The sequence below is a fragment of the Gadus morhua genome, chromosome 20 (assembly GCF_902167405.1).
Source record: "Gadus morhua chromosome 20, gadMor3.0, whole genome shotgun sequence".
NCBI lineage: Eukaryota > Metazoa > Chordata > Actinopteri > Gadiformes > Gadidae > Gadus > Gadus morhua.
In genome coordinates, this window is record NC_044067.1 from 5,277,558 (window position 1) to 5,302,479 (window position 24,922).

Here is a 24,922-nt window from a genome sequence, read left to right on the forward strand (position 1 = left end):
GTCATGGCCGATTTAGATATTTCATCATCACCTAACGAGATTAGTGTTAGAGCAGAGGTTCATCATGTGCGTCTGCTGTGTTTTGTTCTTGATTTCTTGTTACTAATCCTAAACACTCACAACCTCTCGCAACACATGTTGTGACTGATGTTTCCCTTTGGCTTCAATTAGTGAATGGTGTTTGTTATGCCCTGTGGTGGGAACAAATAGAGCGTTTGGTTAATCGACCTCGATATGTGAAGGGCATCATCTGAGTATTAGGGCCGTAAGCCCAATACAACGTGGCTCATGATGGATCTGGTTTCACTCGTTTAAGCGAGTGGATTTTACACCGGTATCCTGTTGTAGCCTAGTTGTTCCACTAAAAGTGAATTCCTAGAAACGGTAAACCGGTAAGAACATGCCTGGGCTCGAGTATGAAACCCCGTACTGACAGCTTTTTGCTGTTATATTACTTACATACAAAGAGAGAAAATGCGGGAGGGCGGTGGTGGGGGAGCCATTCTCCGTAAATGTCAGCTGCCGCGGAGCGCTAAAGGCCTGGCTTTGAGGAGGAGGTCACTAACCATAGCGACAGGTGACCCTGTGCCGCGGGTTTCTGTGGTAACATCAAAGCCAACGCCATGTGGTGAGTCGACCCGCGGGGCCGCGCAACGCCGGCGGGTAAGCCGTATACAAAAAGAATGCGCCCCCCGCTGGATAAGGTGGTTCATATGCCTCACTGGATGCATGGCTTGATGTGGTTGACAGGCAGCGAGGGAACAGGTTTATATAAGGGGAAGAGATTAGAATGGATCAGGGCAAGATTGGATCTCTTCCAAATGCTGCACCTTTAATCATTCCCCCTTACTTTCCCCCCTTGAGAGGCAAGTTTGTATCAGATGGGGAAACTTCAAGTACAGATGTAGTTCCCCCACAGGCCAGAGGTCTTCAGCAGTTACCAGATTATTATTTTTTGTTAGGAATAGTTTACTGCAAATACAGGGAAGAACTTTGGCTGAACCTTGAAATCCTACCTGTGGTTCATAAGTAGATGTAAATTGTGGAGGAAATTGTGCACATTGTAAGATGGTATTGCATACAGTGTTCTTATATATTTATTTAGAAAGCAATGCCGATTTATCCAGTAGAATGTAATTTGAGTTCTCATAAAATGCACACATAGGAACCCACACACAAACATCTGTTCCCCATCTTGTTTATTCATCTGCTCAAGTCAAACATAACCATCATGATTCTGCATATCTTCAGCAATTACACTTCAGATTTTGGAAGGCTTCTAAAAAAACGTCGGGACCATATTGTGGTACTCAGGCTTGAGATTCAAGCCGGGGACCGAAGCATGTACAAATACCAGAAGCCCCACGAAAACAAACCAAAAGTATAAATTGGCACTCAGTAAAAAAAAAAAAGGCAGCCTGCCGATTCCCAAGTCAAGTCCTCCAAGTCGAGAGTGTCGACTTGAGGGAATACTCCGGGGACACAATACTTAAAGCATGGACGACCTAGAGGAAGGCAGGCAACGAAACCCGATCGCTACGCCTCTCCCGTCCCGCCCCAAGCCCATCCTCTTACGCAGCCGTTTGTGCGCGTGCGCGTGAGCGAGCGTTTGTGCGTCTTCCTCAGAAGTACATGTCCTGGAAGAGGTTCTGCCCCATCTCGATGTAGGCCTCCTTCTCCTGCGCGCTCATCTGCTCCACCAGCTGGGGCCGCTGGCTGACCTCCCGGTAGGAGAACGACTTCCCGCCCACCATCACCGTGGGCTCGTCGCCCACCTCCTCGAACTCGTCGTCGTCGTCGTCGTCCATCTCCTGGTGCTGCCTCTTGGACGCCCCCCCGCCGCCGCCGCCGCCACCGCCGGCACGTCGAGCCGCCGCCGCCGCCGCCGCCACGAGGGGAGGGGCCGCGGGCTTGTCGTCGTCCGACTCGCTGGTGTCACTGTCCGAGTCGCTGCCGCCGGCGGTGGCCAGGGTGCGGGCGGCGGCCGCGGCGCTCGCCCCGCTGGACGCTCCGCCTCCGCCGGCGCCGGCCGCGCCCCGCTTCTCGTGGATGAGGAGGGCGCGCATCACTTCCTCGTTCTCGTCCGATTGGTCCAATCCGTGGGCCCCGGCGCCGTCCTGGCTGCCTGCGATTTCTCCGGCTGTAGGAGGAAAGGTTTATCGGTTATGTAGAAATGCATGGCGAGCATAATGGTTTCACTTAGCGTGGGACCACGATGCACCTGGGCACCATCAACCTGCCCCATTGGTAGCTTCTAACTACTGTCGAACTGATAAGAGCTTAACATTAACATTTAGACTACATTGTTGTTATAATGGCCAATAACACACACACACACACACACACACGCATGTTTCAATGTGACTTTGTGTTGGTGGGGGCAATACAAGTTTCTTGAAACTTTTTAATTAGTGTGTGTGTGCAGTTTTCCAAGTTAATTTAAGACTTCTTAATGCCATCTGGGTAACAAGTAGAAAACTGTTTAATACAGATTTCACGGCACAACGGCTTATAAGCATATGACAGTCCTCGACCTGGATGTTAAATAAGTGCACACATTTATTTGAATGGTGCGTTTGTTTTTCTACTTCTGTCACTTTATCTTAGGGGTGCAGCCTCTCTCACTCTAGAAGTATCCTGCACGCGTTAGTATCACGCCAGGGCAGTGGTCAACACAGCTGGTGCATGCTGCTGGAGGGAAATTAATATCTATTTCACCTCAAATATATATACATATTTGAGGTTCATTGGTTTCCTCTCAGGACTTTCAAAAAGAAAATAATTTAGACCTATGAAATTATATTTAGGTCTTTCTAATGCCTTTTAATGAAATTCATGGCTTAATATTTTTGATACATCCGCGGGTTCAATCTTAATACATAAAAAACATTAATGTTCTATAATATAGACATATTGGGCTAGAATTATAGAAAACTTATGGTCTGTAATATTGACATACTGGGTTAGAAAAATAAAACAGAATTGTTTCTACAATAAACATATTGGGCTAGAAATATAAAAACACAAATTCCTTAAAATGTAGACATGTTGGGCTGAAATATTTTTCGATGCATATTATCCCAGCGACTGTTTCTTAGAGAATCTCTTTCTAGCATGTCGTGCAAAAATAAACAATCATAGGCCTTCTGCTTCGCAAACCCCCAAACTCTGCCAAATGTGGTGCTCGCAGAGCAGAACCTCCGTGTGTGACAGACTGTTAAAACCTCATTTAAAAGCAGGCCTCCCTCCGATAACATCTCCATTTCCGGATTCTGAAAGGTCTCCCAGGTCGTTACGAAAACAGACGCCCACCGCCCTGACGCAGGCCTCTCGGAAGGGCATAATTCAAAGCCATTTCCCAAGGCAGGGTTTTATTAATGAGCAAAATCCTTGCCGAGCCAAGGACTAATCAAGTCTCTGATTGCTTCAATTTGACAATTACGACTCGTGGGGAGTCTGGCCTGGCCCGATGCGGGCCTGCCCCTAGGTAAAGAAACACGATGTGTAGCTGTAGGCTCTAGAGGGGGTGGATGATAACCCGCTTGACCCCTGACCCCGACGCATTGTTTGGCAACCGGTGGCACAACGTATCCCAAAGGGGCGGCTAACCATAACAAAATTATCATTTTGATGAGAAACCCAACACATATCTTTCCTTTTCGAATTATGTGAAGTACATATACAGAAGGAATCCAGTAATCGCACTGAGAGGGATATCTAGTTGCGATATCGAGCATTACCTGGGCTATTGGCCCAATATTGGTGTATCGCGTTTATAAAAAAAGGTATGGGGGGTTCTGGGATAAGCTTGCATGTGGGTCCTTGTTAGGCTTTGCGAAAAGTAAGTAATCAAGTTATTAATTACCCAGAAATCTTTCATCCTGTTTCCCTGTGCAACACATAACCACTTTGTCTCAATATCCAAATCAAGTCAATCTCCTTTGGAGTTCATAATACAAGGCTGGAAATGCCCTGACGCATCACTGGGACATTTCCATGAGGTCACAGCCTGCAATCAAACTCCAAACCCCCTCCCCTTTGCCCCTGAATTTATTGTACCGTTTTGTTTTTGCCTACCTTTACACTATTCAGAATTAGTTTGCACTATTTAGAATTAATTGATTGTAAATATTACTTATTTAATTTGACAGAATTTGATCCTTTTCTGTGTCAGAGACAAACGCAATGTCTTGTCTCGCGCGTATTTTTGGAATTGACGATAAAGCCGACTTTGACTCCGCAGTTCAAGAAACGAACCAAAGACCAACAAAAAGACAGGAAGCGTGGCTCACGGTTCTTGGCGGCGTCCGGCTCGCTGTAGGCTCCCTGCACGGTGCTCTGGGTCAGCCACACGGGCCTCTCCTTGACGGGCTTGCCCTCGCTGGCCTGCCGGCGCTGGTCCTCCTGCTCCTCCATGCTGATGACCACGTTCTGGGTGTACATGTCGCCGTACGACGGGCCCTTGCTGGTCCAGGCCTCGCGCTGGGGCCCCGAGGCGCCCAGGAGCGCGGCGGCGCGGTCGCGGCTGGACGGGGGGGGGGGGGGGGGGGGGGAGAGAGGGTCAAAAGGGGTTAAGGTCGGAGTAGATAGGTCGGTCGTCACTGGTCGGGCCAGCGGGAAGAAACAGAGGGCTGGGAGACAAATATAGAGTAAATGGAGTGCATTTATATAGCGCATTTATACAAATTATACACCCATCCATGCACACATTCACACAAATCGTCGGGAACAGTTAGGGTTAGGGTGCCTTGCTCAGGGACACCTCGACACTCTAGGACAGGGGTACTCAAGTAGAAATGATGAGGGGCCACAAAAAATGTTTTCAGTCACTCAAGGGGCCGGTCGGTATACGTGTGACTGAGGACGATATATGCTCTGTTTTAGACGTAACACGTAAGCACGTAAGATACATAACCCCCCCTTGCGCGGTAAAATATCCCCCCTTACGTGCTTAAGTGCGTCGGCCAAAATTCCTGACTATGCGACTGAAACACTATGGCTCTACGCAGCTCGCAAAGACTGTGATTGGCCAGCTAACCACATCCTTTCAGGAGTCTCACATTTCCGGTTTTACAGCATAATAGCGCCATTTTTAAAAGGCCGTGACAGAAGCGAATGAAGAATTTTGAAGAAGGAGAAGAAGAAAACACAAGAACGAATTATGATAATTATAAATATAAACAAGCCAGCGATTTCCACTTCCACGCCCACAGATTCGTTCATTGCTCTCCCTACTGTTCTGGCGGAGAATCCCCTTGCAACACGCGCAATCCTTAAGGAACCTTACAGGAACCGTAAATCAAAACTTGTCTAAAACAAGTCCCTTGTGTAAATTACGTGCTTACGTCTCTGCGTCTAAAACGACCCTAAATCGGCCTTGACTGCTGCTGAGATGGACTGTCTGCCTCGAGTTTGGGAGGGCTGGAGCGGTCTGTGGGCTGGAGTGCTATCTGTTTATCGTTGCAACCCCCAGCCTCGTATTGAGATCGCGGCGCGCGGTTTCAAAATAAGAGCGCCCAGCACGATTTTTTTTTTTTTTTTTTTTAATAATTAAAAAAACTTTTCAAAACAGCTCGAGGGCCATTAATAGACACCCCGCGGGCCACAAAAGGCCCGCGGGACGCTACTTGAGTATGACTGCTCTAGGAGCTAAGAGGAGCCGGGGATCGAACTAGCAACCTTGCGGTCACCAGCCAACCCGCTCGGCCTCCTGAGCTCAAGATTAATGCGAGGAGAGGGATTAAGGCTCTGAGAAAACGGAGCCGATTCCAAAAAGGAACGGCTCATGTTTAACTGTGATCCGTTATTAAATCATGGTTAAACATGCAGGACCGAGAATTAAGTGCAGGGCTTCTACCTCGGAGCTCATGTCAAACGTATGCAAATATATTAAGGGCTAGATATTCTCATGAAGGATCCTGCATCGAACCACCAGGAATTAAATCTGCACATTGCAAGGCGGTTAGGACAACTGCTGATTTAGACTTTGCTACAAAGAAATCCCTTTAGTTTTCTCGCAAGCAATTCATAGAAAGTTACTCGTAGAAAGGGGATCATTTGAAGTCGATGTTAAGCTACTCTAAAAATAGAAGTTTTGCAAGACCCCGATATCCATTCCCTGTACACGGCCTGCGTGAACACAGACAGTTGTGTAATTAACTGCTTGGCACGAACACAATCTCAGCCCTGCAATGCAATTAAAGAAGATAAACCAGGTGTGAATTGACTTTCCAGGGTGAACCCCTGTTCCTTCAAGTGGATCTCCCATTAGCTGCAAGTGGACCCTTTCCACTTTGATTGGATGATTGCACAATACAGGAAGTCATTCACCACACACACACACACAGAAATAAATGAACACATCTCCCTCTCTCTCCCTCCCTCCCGTCCTCCCTCCCTCTCTCACCTCTGCTTGAGGGCGGGGATCTCCGAGGGCTCGGGCTCCAGCAGGTCTTGGGACAGGTTTACGTTCTCCGTCTCGCGCAACAGCACGTAGATGGGCTCGATCTGCTCGTTGAAGCGGGCCACCTGCGTCCGGGCGTCCTTCTTGGGCACGGCCGACTCGTCCTCCTCCACCTCCGTCTGGCAGAAGGTGCAGTGGAAGGTCCCTGAAGGAGCCGAGAAGGGAGACACAGACAGAGAGTCAGAGACAGAGACAAAACGAGACAAAACGAGACAGGGAGAGGGCAAGAGTCAAGAGTCAGAGAGAGAGAAACCGAGAGAGAGGGAGAGTCAAGAGTCAGAGAGAGAGAACAAAAGAGACAGTGAGAGAGAGAAACCGAGAGAGAGAGAGAGAGAGAGAGAGAAACCGAGAGAGAGAGAGAAACCGAGAGAGAGAGAGAGAGAGAGAGAAACAGAGAGAGAGAGACCAAAAGAGACAGACAGACAGACAGACAGACAGACAGACAGACAGACAGACAGACAGACAGACAGACAGACAGACAGACAGACAGACAGAAACAGAGAGGGAGAGAAACCGAGAGAGAGAAACAGATAGAGAGAGAGAGTCAGAGAGAGACCAAAAGAGACAGAGAGGGACACAGAAGGAGTTAGTCAGACAGTGAGAGAGACAGAGAAAGAGACAGAGACAGAAACACACAGACTCAGACAGAGAGGGACAGAGAGAGACATGGTCAGAGAGAGAGGGACAGAGAGAGGTTTACATTCAGAAACTGTTTCAATTGGCCCAAAAAATACAAAATAGATCCAGCATTCACTGGGCTGAGAAGAAAATCGTACGGTTTTGCATTCCACCCTATTCATGGATGTCATTATATTCATCTGACCAAACCTCACTGCAAAACTGCAAAGATGAAAGAGCAGAATGGGCACTCCTGCTTTGAATCGACACCGGTGGCATGATAGACTATAAACAGCTTTTTTAAAGAAGAGATCAATGCAGACATGCAACTATGGAATCCCATTTTTGCGTTTTACATTTCGATATGATTTATAAAAAAAAGAATGAAAACTCTATCGATTATGAGACTAGACTATCGATTCAATCTATCGATTCAATCTTTTGCACCTGAAAGAAGATAGGAGGTTTCTTTGATATCCCATAATACTAATGACAAGTAAGTAAAGCGGCCAATTCAGTAGGTTTTGCAGCTGGTGCGTATTAGTGGAAGAGGAAGGAACTGTCCAAAACGGTCACACAGAAAGGCATGACATCAAGTGCTAGTGCAGGTTGACTAAGGGAGGGGGAGGAAATGGAGGGGAAGACAAGACATGCTGTTGGGCATGCAGTAGCACAACCAGATCTGAAGGGAAAAGGACAGGAGTGGGCCAATACCTCTGGATACACCCAGGTAGGAGTTCACGGAGGTGATAAAAGAAGAAAGAAACGATGGAGGACAGAAAGAGAGGGAAGAGCAAGAGACAAAGACGTGGGAACCAGAGAGAGAGAGCAAGAGAGAGAACGAGAGAGCGAGAGAGAATTAGAGAGGAAGAGAGAGAATGAGAGAGGGAGAGAGAACGAGAGAGCGAGGGGGAGAGCGAGAGAGAACGAGAGAGCGAGGGGGAGTGCGAGAGAGAACGAGAGAGCTAGAGCAACTGGGGATTGCATGGACATCACTCGTAAATTATGCAGGGTGGCACTATTCACAGAGAAAACCATTCTGGTCAGTTTGGACTGAAACCATCTGCTTACGAGGGGCAGCCAACATGTACGGACCAAAACAGTGTGCATAAAGAGGGGTTGGATAACCCTGAGCTATTAGCATTTAGTATCAACATAACCAGTGTTTCCCTCAGCACTGTATGGTTAAGGCGGCCGCCTTAACAACAATAGGGCTCCGCCTTGACTACCAATGTATATATATATAAAAAAAAAAGATATACATTTTTAAATATTTTTTAATTATTATGCATTAACAAAGTAGAAAACTCGTAGGGAAAGAAAACATACTTCCATCAGGTATAAAAAATAAAGATCAATAATGCATCAGTAATACTGTTCACAACAATGGTCGTACCATAAAGCTTTTTGAATGGAATTGTATCCAAATCAACCACATCCATCAACCATAACTATCAACAAATCTGCCTACATCTATCAACTTCTTATTTACCAAGTAAAATCCAATTAGTAACAGGAAATTAATTACTCACATCTTCATGAACTACATCTATCAACTGATAGATGTAGATTATTATTGAAAAACGGCAGAAATAATTTTCTTCGTAGAAAGAAATGTATGATTACAGAGTGCTGATTCCCAATCAGCACAAGATGGCCATCATGTATGGGTTTCTTTCCATCTCTACACCTTGCCCACAACCACACACCTACCTGGACTCCTACAAGCAGGGCCATAGGATGTGTGCAGTCAGTGTGTGGGTGCAATCAGTGGGTGTGTGTGGGTTTGTGTGCGCGCACGGGTTTGGGTTTGTGTCTGCGCGGCGCGTCATAGTGTGTGCACGCAAGTTTGGAGAGTGAGAGAGAGAGGAAAAGAAACTGCAGGGATAGGCGCACATAATAAACGATTATTTGCTGCAAAAACAGTCACAAATCTCAATGAATTATGGTCATAAAGTCTGGTGACGTATAGAATCCTTCTAGAAACCTCTCCCGGATGAAGAACCATATGCTCCTCGGGAAACACATACTACCTGAGCTGGGACACCTGCCATAACATGATGTGAAGATACAACGTATGACAGTAGTTTATCACAACGCGTGCGTCTGTATCCTTCAACAAACAGCAGCTCTGCAGTCGGCACTCTGCCCAGAAAAGATCCACCACTACTATGCTTGCAGCAGCAGAGACAAACCGACTGGTCTTTGTTTCCTAAGATACTTGAAATGCAGTGGAATGCAAAGGCTGCACTGGCAGGCGGTCAGCGCCAAGGCAGCCTGTGAGCAACAATTAACACATCAGTCGAGTCAGGTGGCCGGGCTGTCTGGTGCTGTTGTCTTTGTGACAGGCGGCTGGGACTAAGAGGTGATCTGACAGCGTGAGAGAGAGAGAGCAACAGAGAAAAAAGCGAGATAAATGCGGTTATTTTGCCTGTCAATGAGGACGTCTCTGGGCATGAAGGCTGCAATTTTGCACACGTGCACACATACAATCAAACACACACACACACACACAAGCAAACACACACACACACATTATCAGAACACACATTATAGCACCGTGAGCCACTGAATTCACTTTGCGAAATGGATCGAGGATCTGCGAACACTCATCCTGCCGAGAAAAAAGACTGCCGCCCAACAACAGGCAATTGAGCAAAACGTTCTAGATTGGCTTCCAGTTTAAAAGCCAAAGCATTTTGACGGCAATTTGTTTTCATTGCTGCGAGTTTAATCATGCAGTTCAGAGTGTCTTGTTACCCATCAAACAAAGGCCTTTGTGGCAACGCGGGGAATCGACAAGCCTTTGTTCAAAGGATTCATCATATCTAGATACATTTATGAAATTATCAAACAAATCTGACTGCAGCATAAAGAATGCAAGATCAAACTAGTCGGATTGAAAAACTAGGACTTGGAAAATCCCCAAATCCAGGACAAACATTACGCTGAATTCAATTCAATTCAATTTTATTTGTATAGCCCCCTTAATCACCATTACAGTCTCAAAGGGCTTAGCAGGCCAAATATTCATGACAGTAGAAGCCAGTAAAAAACTTTACTTGGGACTTTACTTTCCCAAGCTCCAGGACCCACACAACCAAGCATGGGTGAGGCAACACACAGATACACGCTCCTCTTACAAAATAACCCAAAACAATTGCACGTCAAATAGGAACATGTTGCTCCGGGTCATCTTTATATTAATCCCAAAACCTTTGAACATTGCAAAAAAAGAGGGGGTTGCATAACAAGAACCGTACGGCGTGCCAGCACACACACACAGCCACCTGAAGCTTTGTTCATTATGTCTCCCGAACACACACGGCGCCGCTTACGGCCCTCAAAATGTCCTCCCGCCTTCTTCCGACTATAAAAACAAGGGACAGCGCCTGAAACCGGGTCTTACGCTGAAGACGATGAGCGGCCAATCGGCTTGCCGCCTCTCAAGCCCTGCGGCGTGGAAATGGTACGAGCGAGCTCATCCAGGGAGGTGTTGCTGAGCAGTGAGGGAGCCGTTGGGCCCCAGGTAGAGCTCCTTCAGCGTCCGCGGTGAAGGCGCTCTACCTGGGGCCCAACGGCAGCCAACCACGGGACGTGGGGGGCTACAGCCCTGTGGGAAAGAAGGAAAAGAAAAAGCTGGAAAAGAAGAAAGAATACTAAAGAAGACAATGAATGCAAAGCAAAAGCCCATACCTGCTTCCGGAGGGGGTGTCCGGTTAAAGACACTGGGGTGACTGTCTATACTTGCTGGCCTGGGGGAAGTTAAGGCACTGTTCGTGTGCAAGGGAGGTGGAAGAGCGACAGGGAGGGATGAAAGATAACAGAGCTGGCGCATCACTTGTATTTCCTCTGCCTTTAACAAGCCCAGACCACCACTCATGGGCGACCACAAAATGAAAGAGGGCAGACGGATGGAGACATCCAGTGTTGTTACCTTTTGCTACTGGCTTTTGTCGTGGAGAGGAGATGACACAACACAGCACATTGCAATTAGTGCTCAGCTCTCATCAGAGAGGCTGGGCAGCCCTGTGAATCAGTGAAGCTCTTTCGCTATAGTCTACCGCTACTCGATTGTCCATTGGATCCCCGGTCATGACTAGCGCTACACTGAGTGATGGATATGAATTGCACAGCGGGAAAACACCTTCCTAGTTTGCCCATTGTGCTGAACGTAAGGTGTCTCCGCATTTGTAATTGTGGGCCACCTGCAATTCGATTTTACACATTTCTTTGGGCTCTTATTGATAGCGTCACTTTGAGCTGCACTGTGCCCTGTGTTTTTTATACAGTCACAAAATTATTTAGCTTTTCTTCCATTGTCCTTACTAGGATGAGTTTGCTGTTCTCTTATGCAGCTACATCGGTTAGCAATGTCTGTCCCGAAGTGATGGATTTATGCCTACTAATTCACATGACCTGGTGCAAGATTACCAAATATGGTGGGCCGTTCACTTAGTGTGTGTGTGTGTGTGTGTGTGTGTGTGTGTGTGTGTGTGTGTGTGTGTGTGTGTGTGTGTGTGTGTGTGTGTGTGTGTGTGTGTGTGTGTGTGTGTGTGTGTGTGTGTGTGTCTCTGAGAGACAGTAGTTTGTGTAGTGGAATCAATCAGTTTATTAAAAAAAGGAAATTTACTCAAATGTTGTGCTGCTTGACGTTCTCCATTTCAATTCTTGCCCTCCATCTGAAGTTTGCAGCAAACTACCTAGTAAAAGGATGTCCAAGGCTTTGATGCTTTGAAAACAAGCACAAATCAAAGACTGGTATGTACTGGAAACAACATCACAGAAGGCCTGGAAATCTCCCCAAAGCTTAGCCTTGGTGAGCTACACTCTTCCAAATTACACAGACACTAACCTAATTGACGTAAAACAAAAACAAAAAAACAATCAATAGTGCTCACTCAATAGTGTGGAGTGCGTGCGTGTGCATGCGCAACGGAACTGCGTGAAGTCATTTGTTTTGGCAGCATCGATACCTTCACAACTGTGGCGCTGCCAAGGCTTGCATTAAGAAGCCTTGGTCATTACAGTTGAGTACAGGCCAACAGAAAGCTACAATGACCAGAGATATACTGTTCCATTTGTTCAATCTTTCTGCTGCAGGCTGAACCTGCCTACCCATTATCGACACCTGCTAGAACTGTTTTCACAATTTGAAGATACTTCTCACCTACTTGTAACGATGAATATCTTTAAGTATATGACTAGCTAGGAAACCCTAGCTCCATCCCCCTCCCAACACAACCTTGAGAAGGTAAACCTTTGAAGGAGGAGGTGTTGCGGTACATACCGGATTTGTTCACCTAAATCTGAAGAGAGTTTGAAGGCTGGAGGAGCGGAAGCATTTGAGCCAGTCTAAGGCAAGTTACAGCCCCAATCCCCAGTACTGAGACTATGGAAGCCCTGGGAAGATGAGGAGAATTCACCCAGTGTTGCAACCTTGTGATTTTCTGACGGTTCTTTATACTAGGAACTAACAGAACGCCACAATGGGCAACCATAGCATTATTATTCATTCATGCAAACCTCCAGCTGGTTTTACATTACAATCTTCTTTCTCTAAAGTAAACTTCACTAGCTTGGATGATTAGGAATGCATGCAACATCATTACCGCCACTGATACAGATGAAAACAGACGGATGAGACGGGTGAAGTGAAACACACTTTTTGAGACGTGTAATATCCAAAATTGCATGGATAATCAAGAAATGATTAATGATTAAATGAAAACAAAAATGATATACCTAATAAATCCATTGAAGGAGCAGAAACCATGTGGACCACATAAGGTGCCCGAGAGAAATCACGGTAAAGTGGTGTGTAGATGGGCGTCCGTTCGGTGAGCACTTTGAAAGGCTTTACCTTTACCTTTTGTTAATGTTATCAATGAGATTTGCATACCCCCCCCCCCCCCCCCATGTCTCTACTAGTACTGATTCCTGACACTTGGTATCCTAGCAACAGCTGAAGCCGGCACGAGTTTGTGGACGAGGACAAACATGGCGCATCACCTTGACAGAAGAAATCCAGAGCACCCGGTCTAAAGCTATGGGGAGGCAAGATAAGCATCAGAGGGATAGCAAAAGGCAATCCCAACAAAACATGGAGCAATAATGATACCACTTCCTCCGATGCCTCATAATCTGTTTAGTCTGTTTAAAAACGTGGCTTCCTCTTTTGCTGATTTTAATTATTAGCAGCGATAACATACACAGAGGCACTGTGATTTTTACTACTAAACATCCTAGGATTTGAAGGCTTGGGTCAGGGGGGTGTCATAAATATTTGGCCTATTGAGCCCTTTGAGACTGTAATGGTGATTAAGGGCTGTACAAAAATAATTGAATTGAATTTGAACAGCCTCTAAAAAATACAATCAAAGTACCTTGATTGTATGAAGGCCATTTCTTTATTTAATGATGCTTCGCTGCTGGAACAGGGATAAACAATTATTATATTTAGTAAAGATTTATTGTAAGTTTATTCAGGTTCAGAATCCCAGTAAAGAAATGCAAATTTAAATGAGGCACTAGGGACACCAAAAGGCTACAGGAAGGCTATTTTTCCCAGTGTTGCTCAGAAAACCATGTCTGATCCCAGACAAGACTCACCTGCAAAACCAACAAATAGTTCTATGGCTTTACCGCGACAAAACGAACACCTGACTTTTGTTTCGGGGATGGAAAAAATAAATAAACCAATGAAAAAGGTAAACCACAGGTTCAACACCCAAGAGTTGGAGTTGGTTTATGTCTGTGTGCTATGTGCCCTGAATCTGTAACAGATAGCCGGCAGCTTGTTGTGTGAAGTCTACTCTGCAGCAGTGCAGGCTGGACAGGTGCCAACACCTCTGAAGACAGGGCAAGAATGTGAGCGGTAAACAAGAGAGGGAGACCAAGGAACGAGGTGGAGAGAAATGCACCTAACCGAGTAGGGATGATTTCAGTATATTCGGTTTCGGTTTCGGCCAAGAATTTTCATTTCGGTGCATCCCTAGGGCCGAGCGAATCAACCAGAATGACTCTGGGGATTAAAGCAGAGGAGCGAGTGAAGGGCAGGCAGAGGATATTAAGGGTCCCATATTAAACCACCAGGTGTGAGTGTGATTAGCCGTTACAAGCCGACTTGATAATCTGCCTCTTCTGACATCACAAGTGGGCGTATCCACCTAGATGTGTGACGGATAGATCAGTCTACCAGCCTCCCCAGTGGACTAGAGCAAACGTTGCTCGTCTATCCGTCACACATCTAGGTGGACTTGTGATGTCAGAAGAGGCAGGTCTTAAAAACGGCGTGTAACGGCTAATCACACTCACACCTGGTGGTATAATATGTCACCTTTAAAACCAACAGGAGGGACAAAGAGAGACGCCGAACGCGGCAAAACGAAGGTAGGGCACAGCTTTGACCCGTGTTGACTCGGGTCTCCCAGTTGCCGGCGTAATTGAGCTGGTCAACGGGCCCTCTGATGGCCGACGGCGCCCTCGCTCCCCCCCCCCCCCCCCCCCCCCCCAGTCTGCATGCAGCTTCAGAATGACTCATCGCGCGGCTCATTACTCCGTTACTGTGGATATCAACGCCAGCCACCCTCGCCGTTAATATTTAGTTTCCTGCCAAGCGTATGCAGGAGGGGGGGGGTGATCAACAGACCAGGTGCACTTTGTTGGCCGACACATATTTTGCGATTTGGAATATTACCCCCCGGTCGCAATGCAGGTAAACAATCAAACAAACCTTTGGTAATCGCCTTTCACAAAGCGTGGAGAAAAGAGAGCATATGTTATGGGGCTTGCACACTGGCCCGAAAAGCCACCACATAGGGCCAATCGGGCCAGGGTGCCGTACTCGTTAGTGTCGTTGCGTATGAATGCTTCTTGTTGGTGTACATGTCGAATCAGTGTCGGCCAACTTCTGCCGAAATGCTATAGTTGGGTGGTGGCGTTTGTCGGTGCAGGACCTTCGAACGTTAGTTCAAACGGACCATAAGAAGAAAGTGTTCAGAAGCAAGGAGGTGATCTCCGGATCAAGTGCAGCCTCGCTGGACGCCCCCGGCTTCCGGGACGGTCGTGCGTCACATCATGCCCTGGATACAGCCGCTCGGAGCCAGCAGGCCGTGGTGACGTGACTAAGCCCTCCGCAAACAGACTGACGCAAACCTTGAGCCCGGTGGGGATGAACTGCCCAGGTCTGTCTCACAAAAAGATCTTCTGTCAAGAGAGTGAGTCACGCCGAACGGGCTTAGGCACCATTGGGTTTCGCACGCAGGCAAGTGGCGGCTAAATATATCAATCACCGTCACGAGAATGGATACAACACCAAAATAAATATATGATGACGTAGACCGTTTTGACTGCATTGATCTTCACTGACGTAACCCACAATTAATGGTCAGATTGATTGTAGCGTATGTTGACTTATACGCTACAATTAGCGTATAAGTGTAGAAATTAATTGTGAAAATTGCTGCGTTTAGAATTCTTCTCATCTAACCTATGTCTAAATCAGGCTGGACTCACTGAGGTGAACCATCTCTTATTTAAAAAACCAATACCAGGCAGCCCACTGCCAAGCAGCAGCGTCGACCGCAGCGCAAGCTCAAACAGACACGGCCCATCGGCGCCGCATACATAGATGCATGAAGGTGTTTGTGTGCTGCCTCACCAGTGCACTATACCTCAGAGCTTATGTATTATTTGCAGTTCATCACGGTACATTCCCATAGTCCATCACGTTTGCAACAGCACCTGGGCAGCCCAGGCAGAACCTCTGCCTGTTACAGCTGGCCTCGGCTGTTGTTGATGTGGGAGGACGGACGAAGTCCGGGGGAGAAGGAGAGGAGGCGAAAGAGGAGTGAACCTCAGGCAGAATGAATTATACATGGCAGGGAATGACTCAGGGCATAGAGGGGATGCCTAGCACCTGCTCTGTGCTCATACTACTGCTGCCCGGTGTATTCTTATTGAAATGGTTATCAGGTGTGGTTGCGGGGTGGATCGGGTTATGAACAGGTTTCACTGGCAGCAAAATATAGAAATGAATAGCCCAGGGCAAACTTCTAACTGTGCTGAATTGCCAAGACCCCCACAGAGAACCACACAGTGGCTCAACTTAATTTCTTCATGCACCTTATGAAAAAGTAGTGATTGCAGCTTTTTAAGTATGCTATAAGCAAGTATGTGTAAATTAAGTAACGCCACAGCCATTATTCAGCGATAAACGAGTGAAATGCTCTGTTTTAATATCTGTCCTGCCTCTGTCACTACTCCCAGCTAATTTTCGATCAATCAGGGCATCGGTTTCCTGATTGGGTCAGGAAATCAATCATAGTTCCATTATAGTTGAGTGCATGCAACACTTTCCCGTGGTGGAGACACAGAGGAGAGGGGGGGGGGGGGGGGGGGGGGGGGGGGGGGGGTTGTGTTTTTCAGAATCTTCCTCTTCTCTGCTCTCTCTTTACTACTCTGAAATCTTGGAGCAGCTTTTAACTTTTTATGAACTATTCTTGCCATTAATCATTTAAAAGGGTCTCGACATGACATGGAGGTGAGTGGACAAGAGACAACTGTGATTGTAGCGAAAGCTATTCCCATAAACATGACCTGCACCTAGCACAGATGTTTGTGCCAGTCATGCGTGTTTTAGCTGCCACGGGTTAAGTCTGTGTACGTGCTGACATTAATCTTGAGCACTGACTGCCATCTAGTGGTAAGAAGCCTGATGTGACACAAATGATGGGAAGGAAGGAGGACAGCAGGCCAGTGGGCAGTTTTGATTTCCTTCATGACTCCTCAATAATCACAGCAAGTTGCGGGTAAGTTGCGTAATATATGTGCTATACATCAATTACAGTGCAAGTGGTTACTGTATGCATTTTACGTTTGAAATGAAAGGAATTTCAATACATATTCCGCACATGCTAAATATAACATTCTAAATGTAATGATGCAGGCATCATAAAATTGATGGGACTTAAGTCAGTGAAGTCATTCATGATGTTTTGAAGTGAGCACAAGTAATGGGAAAGATACATTTTGTGCAAAGGTTATGGCGTGAACCAAGCGACTATCAATCAGTTAAGAGAATTGCAGTACGCCATTCCCTACGCCCCTTCCAACCCCGTTGTTACTATAGAGTAGTTAACCAGATGCTTTCATCATTCCCACAATGAATTCAGAAAAAGGCCAATAGGCTGCAGGTTCCTCCAGGATGTCTCCAGGAACCACTGTGGATACGGGGATCAAACCCAGCTATTCGCGGCCCTAAGCCCCACGCTAGCCGCCGCCACACGGCCCTTGTTTACCTGTCATGGGGTCAAACAGCTGGTTGGCCTCCAGGTCCGTGAAGACGGAGAAGCAGCAGGGGCAGCGGAAGGAGGCGCGGTTGGTGGAGTCCCGTTCGTCCGTCTCGATGCGGCGCCGGATGTGGTCCAACTTGTACTTGACCACGTTGACCAGCAGTCTGGAAGGAAATAGATGAGCAGTAGAACGGTTGATGCTATGCCGATTACAGTCAGCCCCGAAAGGGGACTACAGCCGAAAGTGTTTGAGGATGGGAAACCTGAGGGATTCCCACATCCTCTGAGGCGTGATAAATGTAGAAACTCTAGATCAGTGTTTTTCATGGGGTGCGTGGGATTTTATTCTTGAAAAAGACACGCATAATAGAAAAAAAATATATAAATATATTATATTATTGTTCCATAAATAAAGTATGATGGCTTATACAGACAGACAGACAGACAGGCAGACAGACAGACACCATTTATTCAGCTATTGCATGTATTATTAACCATTTATAATCGTTTGCCTAGGAGGTGGTCTGGCAAAAGGTCTTGATGTCAATTTAGTGGTACACCTAAAGCCAAGGGTTGGGAACCAATTGTGGAGATAGTAGATGGAAGGAGATAGTATCGTATGGTTAACGATATTAAAAGCAGGGACATCACAACAACAGTTTAGTTATGAGAATGCATGCCTCTTTCATGGTACAAAAAATAAAACCTGTAGTTGATGAAATAGTAGTTGTGGCGCGTTGTTTTGCCGTCCGGGGCCGTCTCCACCCTCATTCTGCACTTGACAAACTTGTCGCCCTTCAACGTGTTGAGCACCGAGCGCAGCTGCTTGCGGTCGAACTTGAGCAGCTCCAGCATGTCCTCCTCCCGCACACAGGGGTTGCGGATCAGGACGTCCAAGGCGAGTGCATGATCCATCCCGTAGAAACCCCGCACCACCTGCTTGGCCAGGCGCTTCAGAGCCGCGGGGACTTCGGTCAATAACTCTGGTTCAGTCATCTTCTACTCTGTGGCGGCCCGACTATCTGCTGTTGATAAGTGGTACTGTGGCTGTGTGGACCTTTCCTGGTCAGTATATATGGGATCAAACTGTGACCTACCGATAGTTAGAAAGGATTAATTAAGATCTGACAAGGATTGGAATGATGTTTATCTGCACGAGGAATCCATGTGGGAGAACTCTTTAGAGATTCAATAGTGAGCAGAAATCCTGATCATGCATCATGTAGATCACACCTCTGAAACACAAAACAGGGACCACGATATTGTCACAAGCAACAAACGTTATTTAGTCACTGGGACGATTGGAACATAACAATAACGATGCTAAAACGTTACCTCAAGAAATGCATCGTGCTAACTTGCTAAATGACGTCAATGAGCCATAAAAGTGATCTGGTAGACCCACCGAGTAGCTCAGATGATCAGGGAGTAAAGCTGGTAAGTTTATAAAAGCGGAACATGTTCCGTTATGTTGATAAATGAGTAGAGGACCGCACATACCGTGGACATGGGGACTCATGTGGCTAACAACGTGATGCTACTGGCTGGTGCGGCTGGAAGTAAACCAGGAAATAACCGGCGTAAACAAAAGAGGTTCTCGTTTGCGATTGGCTACCGTGTCACTTTGAGCTTCAACGACCAACCGGAGAAGAGTGTACTGGACCCGCCTCTACGGAAGTAGTTGTTTAGAACCAATGGAATCTAAGGCTTATATTTGGAAGGCGGGATTATCGGGGGCTCTTCCGGGAGCTGGTGTTTCACTTTATACATCCATGATTGTCAAACATGGCATCTCTTGATCGAGTCAAAGTATTAGTGTTGGGTGACTCGGGTTAGTATTTTTAAGCTCTTATAAGGTTTTGGCGATGATTGCGATGGCAAATACGCCTTAGTTTGACTATGTGTTTGAGATGTCGGGATAGTTGATGGGTGCAATGTCCAGTTTCTAGCAAGCATTAGCATCAATACCATGTTGACAACATGTCATTCTCGTTCGTGCAATTTGTAATTGCCTTCTATCTCGTTGTTCGGCAGTTAACAAACGTATCTCTGTTGCAGGTTGTGGGAAATCTTCACTGGTTCATCTCCTATGTCAGAACCAGGTTTTAGGAAACCCGTCCTGGACTGTAGGCTGCTCCCTGGACGTTCGGGTAAGACTTGGCTAATGTCAGTGATACCAATATACTGTAGATTACAAGCCTGACATCCCAAGACGAGTTTGCAAACGCGTATTGCCCGTAAACTCTCAGTTAATTGTCGATTTCCGAGTGGCGTTATCAACGTAACCTAACAGATCCACGAACTGTGTGACACAGCTGTCTCGGTTGTTGATGAAAATGTATAATACATCTATATGCCTTACAATTGCCTTCTCACTGAGTACAAACAGTTATGCATACGTAGTGGAGACCTTTTCTATTCGTTTCCAGATTCATGACTACAAAGAGGGGACCCCAGAAGAGAAAACCTACTACATTGAGCTTTGGGATGTGGGAGGCTCGGTGGGCTGTGTTAGCAGTATCAAGAGCACCCGAGCAGTCTTCTACAATTCAGTTAATGGTAAAGGAAATGTCCGTTATTAATGTGTTATTAAAAATATATATCACTGATCAAAATATAATTCATGCTAGTGACATTCGTACTACTAAGGAGAATAATAATAAAAATCTGTATAATATCCAATTTCATGATTTCTTCCTAGCACTATATAAAGGCTTTAGTATGTTTTCCCTCAGGTATTATTTTAGTACACGACTTGACCAACAAGAAATCCTCCCAGAACCTCTACCGATGGTCACTGGAGGCCCTTAACAAGGACTCCTCACCTACAGGGGTCATCGTCTCTAACGGGTAACACAAATTAAACCGAAGATAAAGTACCAGTGCATAGCTGGGCTAAGGTTCAGAGCAACAGACAGTACAGTACTTCAAAAAACAGCAGATACTTAAACTTTGATTCCTGTGCACTCCCACCAACATCAGCAGTGATTATGACCGCGAGCAGTTTGCTGAGAACCCAGTGCCTCTGCTGCTGATCGGCACCAAGTTTGACCAGATCCCGGAGAACAAGCGCAGCGACGTCTTGAACCGGACCGCCTTCTTGTCTGAGGACTTCAACGCAGAAGAGATCAACCTGGTAGGTCACCCTCATGACCTGAAACAAGAGGGCTGCTACAGCTGTTGGTTCACTTCATTGTCTTCTGTTCATCACTTTTTGGTGATTCCGAGTGTGAATACACCCATACGTCATTGCTTTGAGTTTTGAGTAATGTTTTTAACTTACAGCTTGATAATGGGTAGATGAGAGTCCTAAAGTGGGACTGGAACAGAGGTTTTCTGGATTTTACAGCAATGATTGTTGGGTAGAAAGGGAACATTGACACATTGACTCAGCTCCAAAAGGTCCCTTGGATTGGAACATAAAGTACAAATGGAAAAGTAAGTAATTACATTTAGGGTTAAGGTTTATAACATAGCATAGAAATACAATTTTCTGGGGGATTGTGACTTACTAGTTCCATTGTAGTTTGTAGTTCACCCTAAAGTGAGATCTTCTCCTCTCTCAGGACTGCACCAACCCGCGGTACCTTGCTGCTGGCACGTCCAACGCTGTCAAGCTAAGCCGGTTCTTCGACAAGGTGAGAGTTCCTCCCTTATTCATCCTGCTACTGAAAAATTAAGGTTGTCGCATTAAAATCAGGTAATTGGTAATAAATGCTAAATCTTTGATCAAACCCATATTTTTATCATTCCGTTTGTACACTACTGTGACCAGCTCTATGGCTTTCATAAGATGGACCAATACTGTTTACTTTACTTTCACATTCATTCTACATTGTGTCAAATGTTGTAGACTGTGGCTCAACACTAAGTTAATGACTATTAACTTACTCTTTACCAGGTGGTTGAGAAGAGATACTTTACAAGAGACCCGAGTCAGGTACGTTTGGTTAATGCCCTCAACTTCCTTCTGCACAACATATCCAATAAAATGATACATTATGGACTAATCTTTTTATGATCTCTTTGTTTTTTTTTGCAGATGGCAGGTTTTACAGACCGGAAACGTTTTAACTTTAAAAGCCTGCACTATGACTGACATGGCACTTCTACAGCCTCCCGGCAGACTGTTCAGGGGGTTTTCGTCTAGCGGTGAAAGTTGAAAGGTTTAGCTTGGTCCACCAGAACACATGAATGTGCAACCACAAACTGGTGTCCAAACTCCATTGCTTGTAAATATATAACTGAAACTATCACAATGGTGTATAGAGTTCATAGTTGGTAAAATGAATAGCAAGTTAATGACTGATGTTTTCAATAAAGATTGTCTAATTTGATTGTGTTTATATCACCAATGTATGATGACTCAAAGGTGTTTCCACACAGGGGTCACCAACACAAGGCCTCAGAGACCTCATGAAGTAGCCAGGTCATAGTAGTCACAGTATATTGTTACCAATGTAGACCAATCAGCAGTGGTCGTTTTAGGCTGTCCAGTTATACTGTACTGCTATTTCTAACCTAGGGTGCCTAGTGTAAAGGAGCAGTTACTCATGAAAACGTGGACACTTGGGGTCGTCAAATCCACAGTAAAAGGGGTAAAATGAAAAGCAAGTCAATGAACAATTGAATTTACACGCTAGCAATAATTAAAAAGAAATGCAGGGATACTGTTCAAAAGGTTAAGGTGGATGACCTAGTCCCTTTTTTCATCACCCTCTTAATCCACTGCATAAAGGATGGGATCTTCATGAAGACTTGTGGATACACATGGGCTGTGTCACATTTAACCTCGAAATGAAGTGATACTTTTTGCATTAAAGATTAATGTTACACCATGACGCTGAGTGGGGTCTGTGAGAAGTTTATTCTAAATGTTGGATGTTTTGGCGCGCGGACGTCTGCGCGTCCAAAGGCGCAGAAGCAGATAAATGCGCATTCAAGACAATTACAGTGTCGAACCAGTGCTGAGCTCCATGGTGCTGACAGCTGACAGTTAGTTATTTACTTAAAGCAACAATTGGCCAACGGCAGCTTGACATAGCAGTAGCCCACGGATAAACAAACAAGGCTGAAACGACCAAACTGGCCTTTGATCAATAGCGATATTCAAGCAAATCATTGTTGTATGCCTGAGTTAATATCATGAACGCACACAATATGATAATGCACCATACCTGTACCCGAGTATTCTCGCTTGAACCCGGCTTCCACTGAAACTCTCCGCTGATTAGGGTCAGCTGATTGACTCCTTGCTGGCCAATACGGAAACGATAACAATTAACGTGATACTGTGAGATACTGTACGGTTACTCATTTTGAAATATTATAATGTCAACACGTTTGAAACACTTAACGCGCTCCAGGGCCCCGTTTCCCGATAACGATGGATCTTCGCTCGTACGATCATTCTCCCGATGGATCTTGCGATCCATCGTCAATTTCTTTGGAGCGTTTCCCGAAACTCCTCTTAACGTGAACGCGCATCCGCTGCACTCACGACGTCGTAGGATTGTAACTGTCTACTGACACGGTGCTGAAATGGGCTCCGTAGGAGGGGGAGACGCAGGAATGTCGCAGGAAAATTGTGTTAAAAAGGGTTAAAATATATCCCCATCAAGGACAACAGCAGAGTAGCCTACAAAAAAAATAGACTGCAATTATATGAATGCTAAAGACATTAAAACACAATTGATTAGGCTTAAACCGACATATATCAGTCCTAATCCTGAATGCACTGTGCGTTTCACGGCATTTCCCCCCCTGAAATAATTCCTCTTCACACCTGTGAATAACCCGGGAGACGTCCATGATGAGGAATACAACGAAGCCCACCGTCTGGCCCGGTGCATCGTTGAGCGCACGATCGGGAGGTGGAAGTTGCGCTTTAGATGCCTTCACAAGTCAGTTTTCGCCGGCCAAGTCATGCGCCGTGATATGTGTGACGGCTATGTTGCACAACATTGCAGCTAAGGCTGGGGTGGCATTGCTTGAACCGGAGGACGTTGAGGACGATGACGATGAGGAAGATCGGTGTGAGGACGGCCTCCCTCATAACTACGCGGCTGGTTTTCATGCGCGTCGAATAGTGATTGAGACTTTTTTTTAACCCCCTCCACCCTCCCTCATGTCACTAAACATTCCCGTCAACTTGACCAATCCCCACAATATCCCAGCCTTTTGCCTGCTTCTTTGCTTGTTTTTTATATTTTTTTTTATTTCTTTTAATTTCTTTAATTTCGTTATTTTTTTTAATTTGTTTAATTTTTTTTTTTTTTACATTATTTTATGCTACGTTTTATGAGTAGCCTATGTAAGTCTGCACAAATCCCCCCACTTTCTCTCACACATTTTGAGTGCCCTGCCTGCGCAAACATTTTCTGGACTGTCCCGTTTTATTTTGGCCATTTTAACATCTTTATTAATAAATTAATTAATAATCTTTATTAATTACCAAACTAAGAACATAAAGGCGCAATGCGTTTTAATAAAACGCATCCAATATACGGAATGTCCGATGGTGACGCCACTGAGGCTATAGCTGACGATGCTCTTAGCGTCCTACGAGTACCTACGAGCACCCCTGGAGTACTCGTTAGCTACGAGCGTTTTCAAGACGTTCGTGACCAACGATGCTTTTGGGAAACGCGGTGAAAACTCTACGATGCCCTTTCGACGCACTTCACGATCCACTTAGGCTAACGACGCTTTCGGGAAACGGGGCCCAGAACTGAGCTTGGCAAAATAATGTCGGGTTTCCACAACTGCATCGTTGAACACACGATGGCGTCCTCGCTAAAGACAAATGTTTTTATTTTCCCGCCGTGGCTTCGTCCACAATAGTTATTGCTACTTTGGTGCACCACAATGCTTGACCTTTGATGCAGCCCATGGGTGCAAATAAGGTCTGTGCTGTACTATACATTGTATAAAATACAAATATTTTTTTCAATTCGATCTGCCAGTTTCAACTGCGGAATGAAGGGATTGTGATAATAATGTGAGCAACCTACAATTCATATGGATTTGGATTCTGCATTTAATTGGTAATTATATTACAATCGTCGTTTTAGTTTTTACAAAACATAGGACATATGTCTTCATATTTTTTTCCTTTTGTTTGATTGTCTGTACTGTCTGTATGTATTCCTTTCTTATTTGTAAAGCGTCTTTGAGTACTTAGAAAAGCGCTATAAAAAACTGATCAATTGTTATTATTATTATATTATAAAGTCACCATGACCGAATCCTTACATTAGAAGTAATGGCCACAACAATACAACGGCCCACATTGACTCAGCTTTGTAATACTGCTGTGTTGTAATCCAGTCCCTTATCAAACTTATTATGTAATATTAACATTATGCTAACTATCTGATTACATTCATGCACTGTGGCACTACTGGTTGGATGCCAAACTGCCTTCTCTATCAGTCTTCTACTTGTGCAATGACAATAAAGTTAAATCTATACTAATATAGAACATGAATTATTGACTATCGGGGTTTGAAATTAAGTGATACCGTTACATAAAACAGCTTAATGT

At 45.5% G+C, this 24,922-nt stretch overlaps 2 protein-coding genes and 1 long non-coding RNA gene across 12 annotated transcripts; 1 reads left to right on the plus strand and 2 right to left on the minus strand.

Moving 5' to 3' along the window:
• Positions 1–1,182: 1,182 nt before the first annotated feature.
• gtf2e1 (general transcription factor IIE, polypeptide 1, alpha) lies at positions 1,183–19,105 on the minus strand. 6 transcript variants are annotated; one of them, XM_030343648.1, is made up of 6 exons: positions 18,877–19,105; positions 18,083–18,469; positions 17,383–17,540; positions 6,407–6,608; positions 4,293–4,525; positions 1,183–2,140 (listed from the first exon to the last, which is right to left on the minus strand). In XM_030343648.1, the coding sequence occupies exons 2-6, from the start codon at positions 18,370–18,372 to the stop codon at positions 1,623–1,625; spliced, it is 1,401 nt and encodes a 466-aa protein (XP_030199508.1). In that variant the 5' UTR covers positions 18,373–18,469; positions 18,877–19,105; the 3' UTR covers positions 1,183–1,622. The 6 variants fall into 6 exon arrangements, with proteins under 6 accessions (XP_030199508.1, XP_030199503.1, XP_030199506.1 ...); XM_030343643.1 differs by having other exon boundaries at positions 18,083–18,611; XM_030343646.1 differs by having other exon boundaries at positions 18,782–19,105.
• Positions 19,078–22,217, plus strand: rabl3 (RAB, member of RAS oncogene family-like 3). 5 transcript variants are annotated; one of them, XR_003974160.1, is made up of 9 exons: positions 19,078–19,207; positions 19,435–19,526; positions 19,806–19,935; positions 20,097–20,226; positions 20,359–20,512; positions 20,662–20,814; positions 20,943–21,014; positions 21,278–21,316; positions 21,419–21,713. XR_003974160.1 is itself a non-coding variant. In XM_030343649.1 (8 exons), the coding sequence occupies exons 1-8, from the start codon at positions 19,162–19,164 to the stop codon at positions 21,473–21,475; spliced, it is 720 nt and encodes a 239-aa protein (XP_030199509.1). In that variant the 5' UTR covers positions 19,078–19,161; the 3' UTR covers positions 21,476–22,217. The 5 variants fall into 5 exon arrangements, 4 of the variants coding, with proteins under 4 accessions (XP_030199509.1, XP_030199510.1, XP_030199511.1 ...); XM_030343649.1 differs by lacking the exon at positions 20,662–20,814 and having other exon boundaries at positions 21,419–22,217; XM_030343650.1 differs by lacking the exon at positions 20,662–20,814 and having other exon boundaries at positions 20,362–20,512; positions 21,419–22,217.
• Positions 20,660–22,736, minus strand: LOC115533246 (uncharacterized). Its single transcript, XR_003974161.1, has 3 exons — positions 22,554–22,736; positions 20,889–21,044; positions 20,660–20,782 (listed from the first exon to the last, which is right to left on the minus strand). It is a non-coding gene; the product is annotated as an uncharacterized LOC115533246 (long non-coding RNA).
• Between the last annotated feature and the right edge of the window lie 2,186 nt (positions 22,737–24,922).

What these genes read in the sequence shown, in the direction of transcription:
- rabl3 (XM_030343649.1), top strand. Translation starts at nt 19,162, where the DNA reads ATGGCATCTCTTGATCGAGTCAAAGTATTAGTGTTGGGTGACTCGG. An exon ending in GCTGCTCCCTGGACGTTCGG is followed by an intron (nt 19,527 to 19,805) that starts GTAAGACTTGGC and finishes ATTCGTTTCCAG; the next exon opens with ATTCATGACTACAAAGAGGG. An exon ending in TAAGCCGGTTCTTCGACAAG is followed by an intron (nt 21,015 to 21,277) that starts GTGAGAGTTCCT and finishes ACTCTTTACCAG; the next exon opens with GTGGTTGAGAAGAGATACTT.
- gtf2e1 (XM_030343648.1), bottom strand. Translation starts at nt 18,372, where the DNA reads ATGACTGAACCAGAGTTATTGACCGAAGTCCCCGCGGCTCTGAAGCGC. An exon ending in TACTATTTCATCAACTACAG is followed by an intron (nt 17,541 to 18,082) that starts GTTTTATTTTTT and finishes ATTTCCTTCCAG; the next exon opens with ACTGCTGGTCAACGTGGTCA. An exon ending in ATCCCCGCCCTCAAGCAGAG is followed by an intron (nt 4,526 to 6,406) that starts GTGAGAGAGGGA and finishes CCCCCCGTCCAG; the next exon opens with CCGCGACCGCGCCGCCGCGC.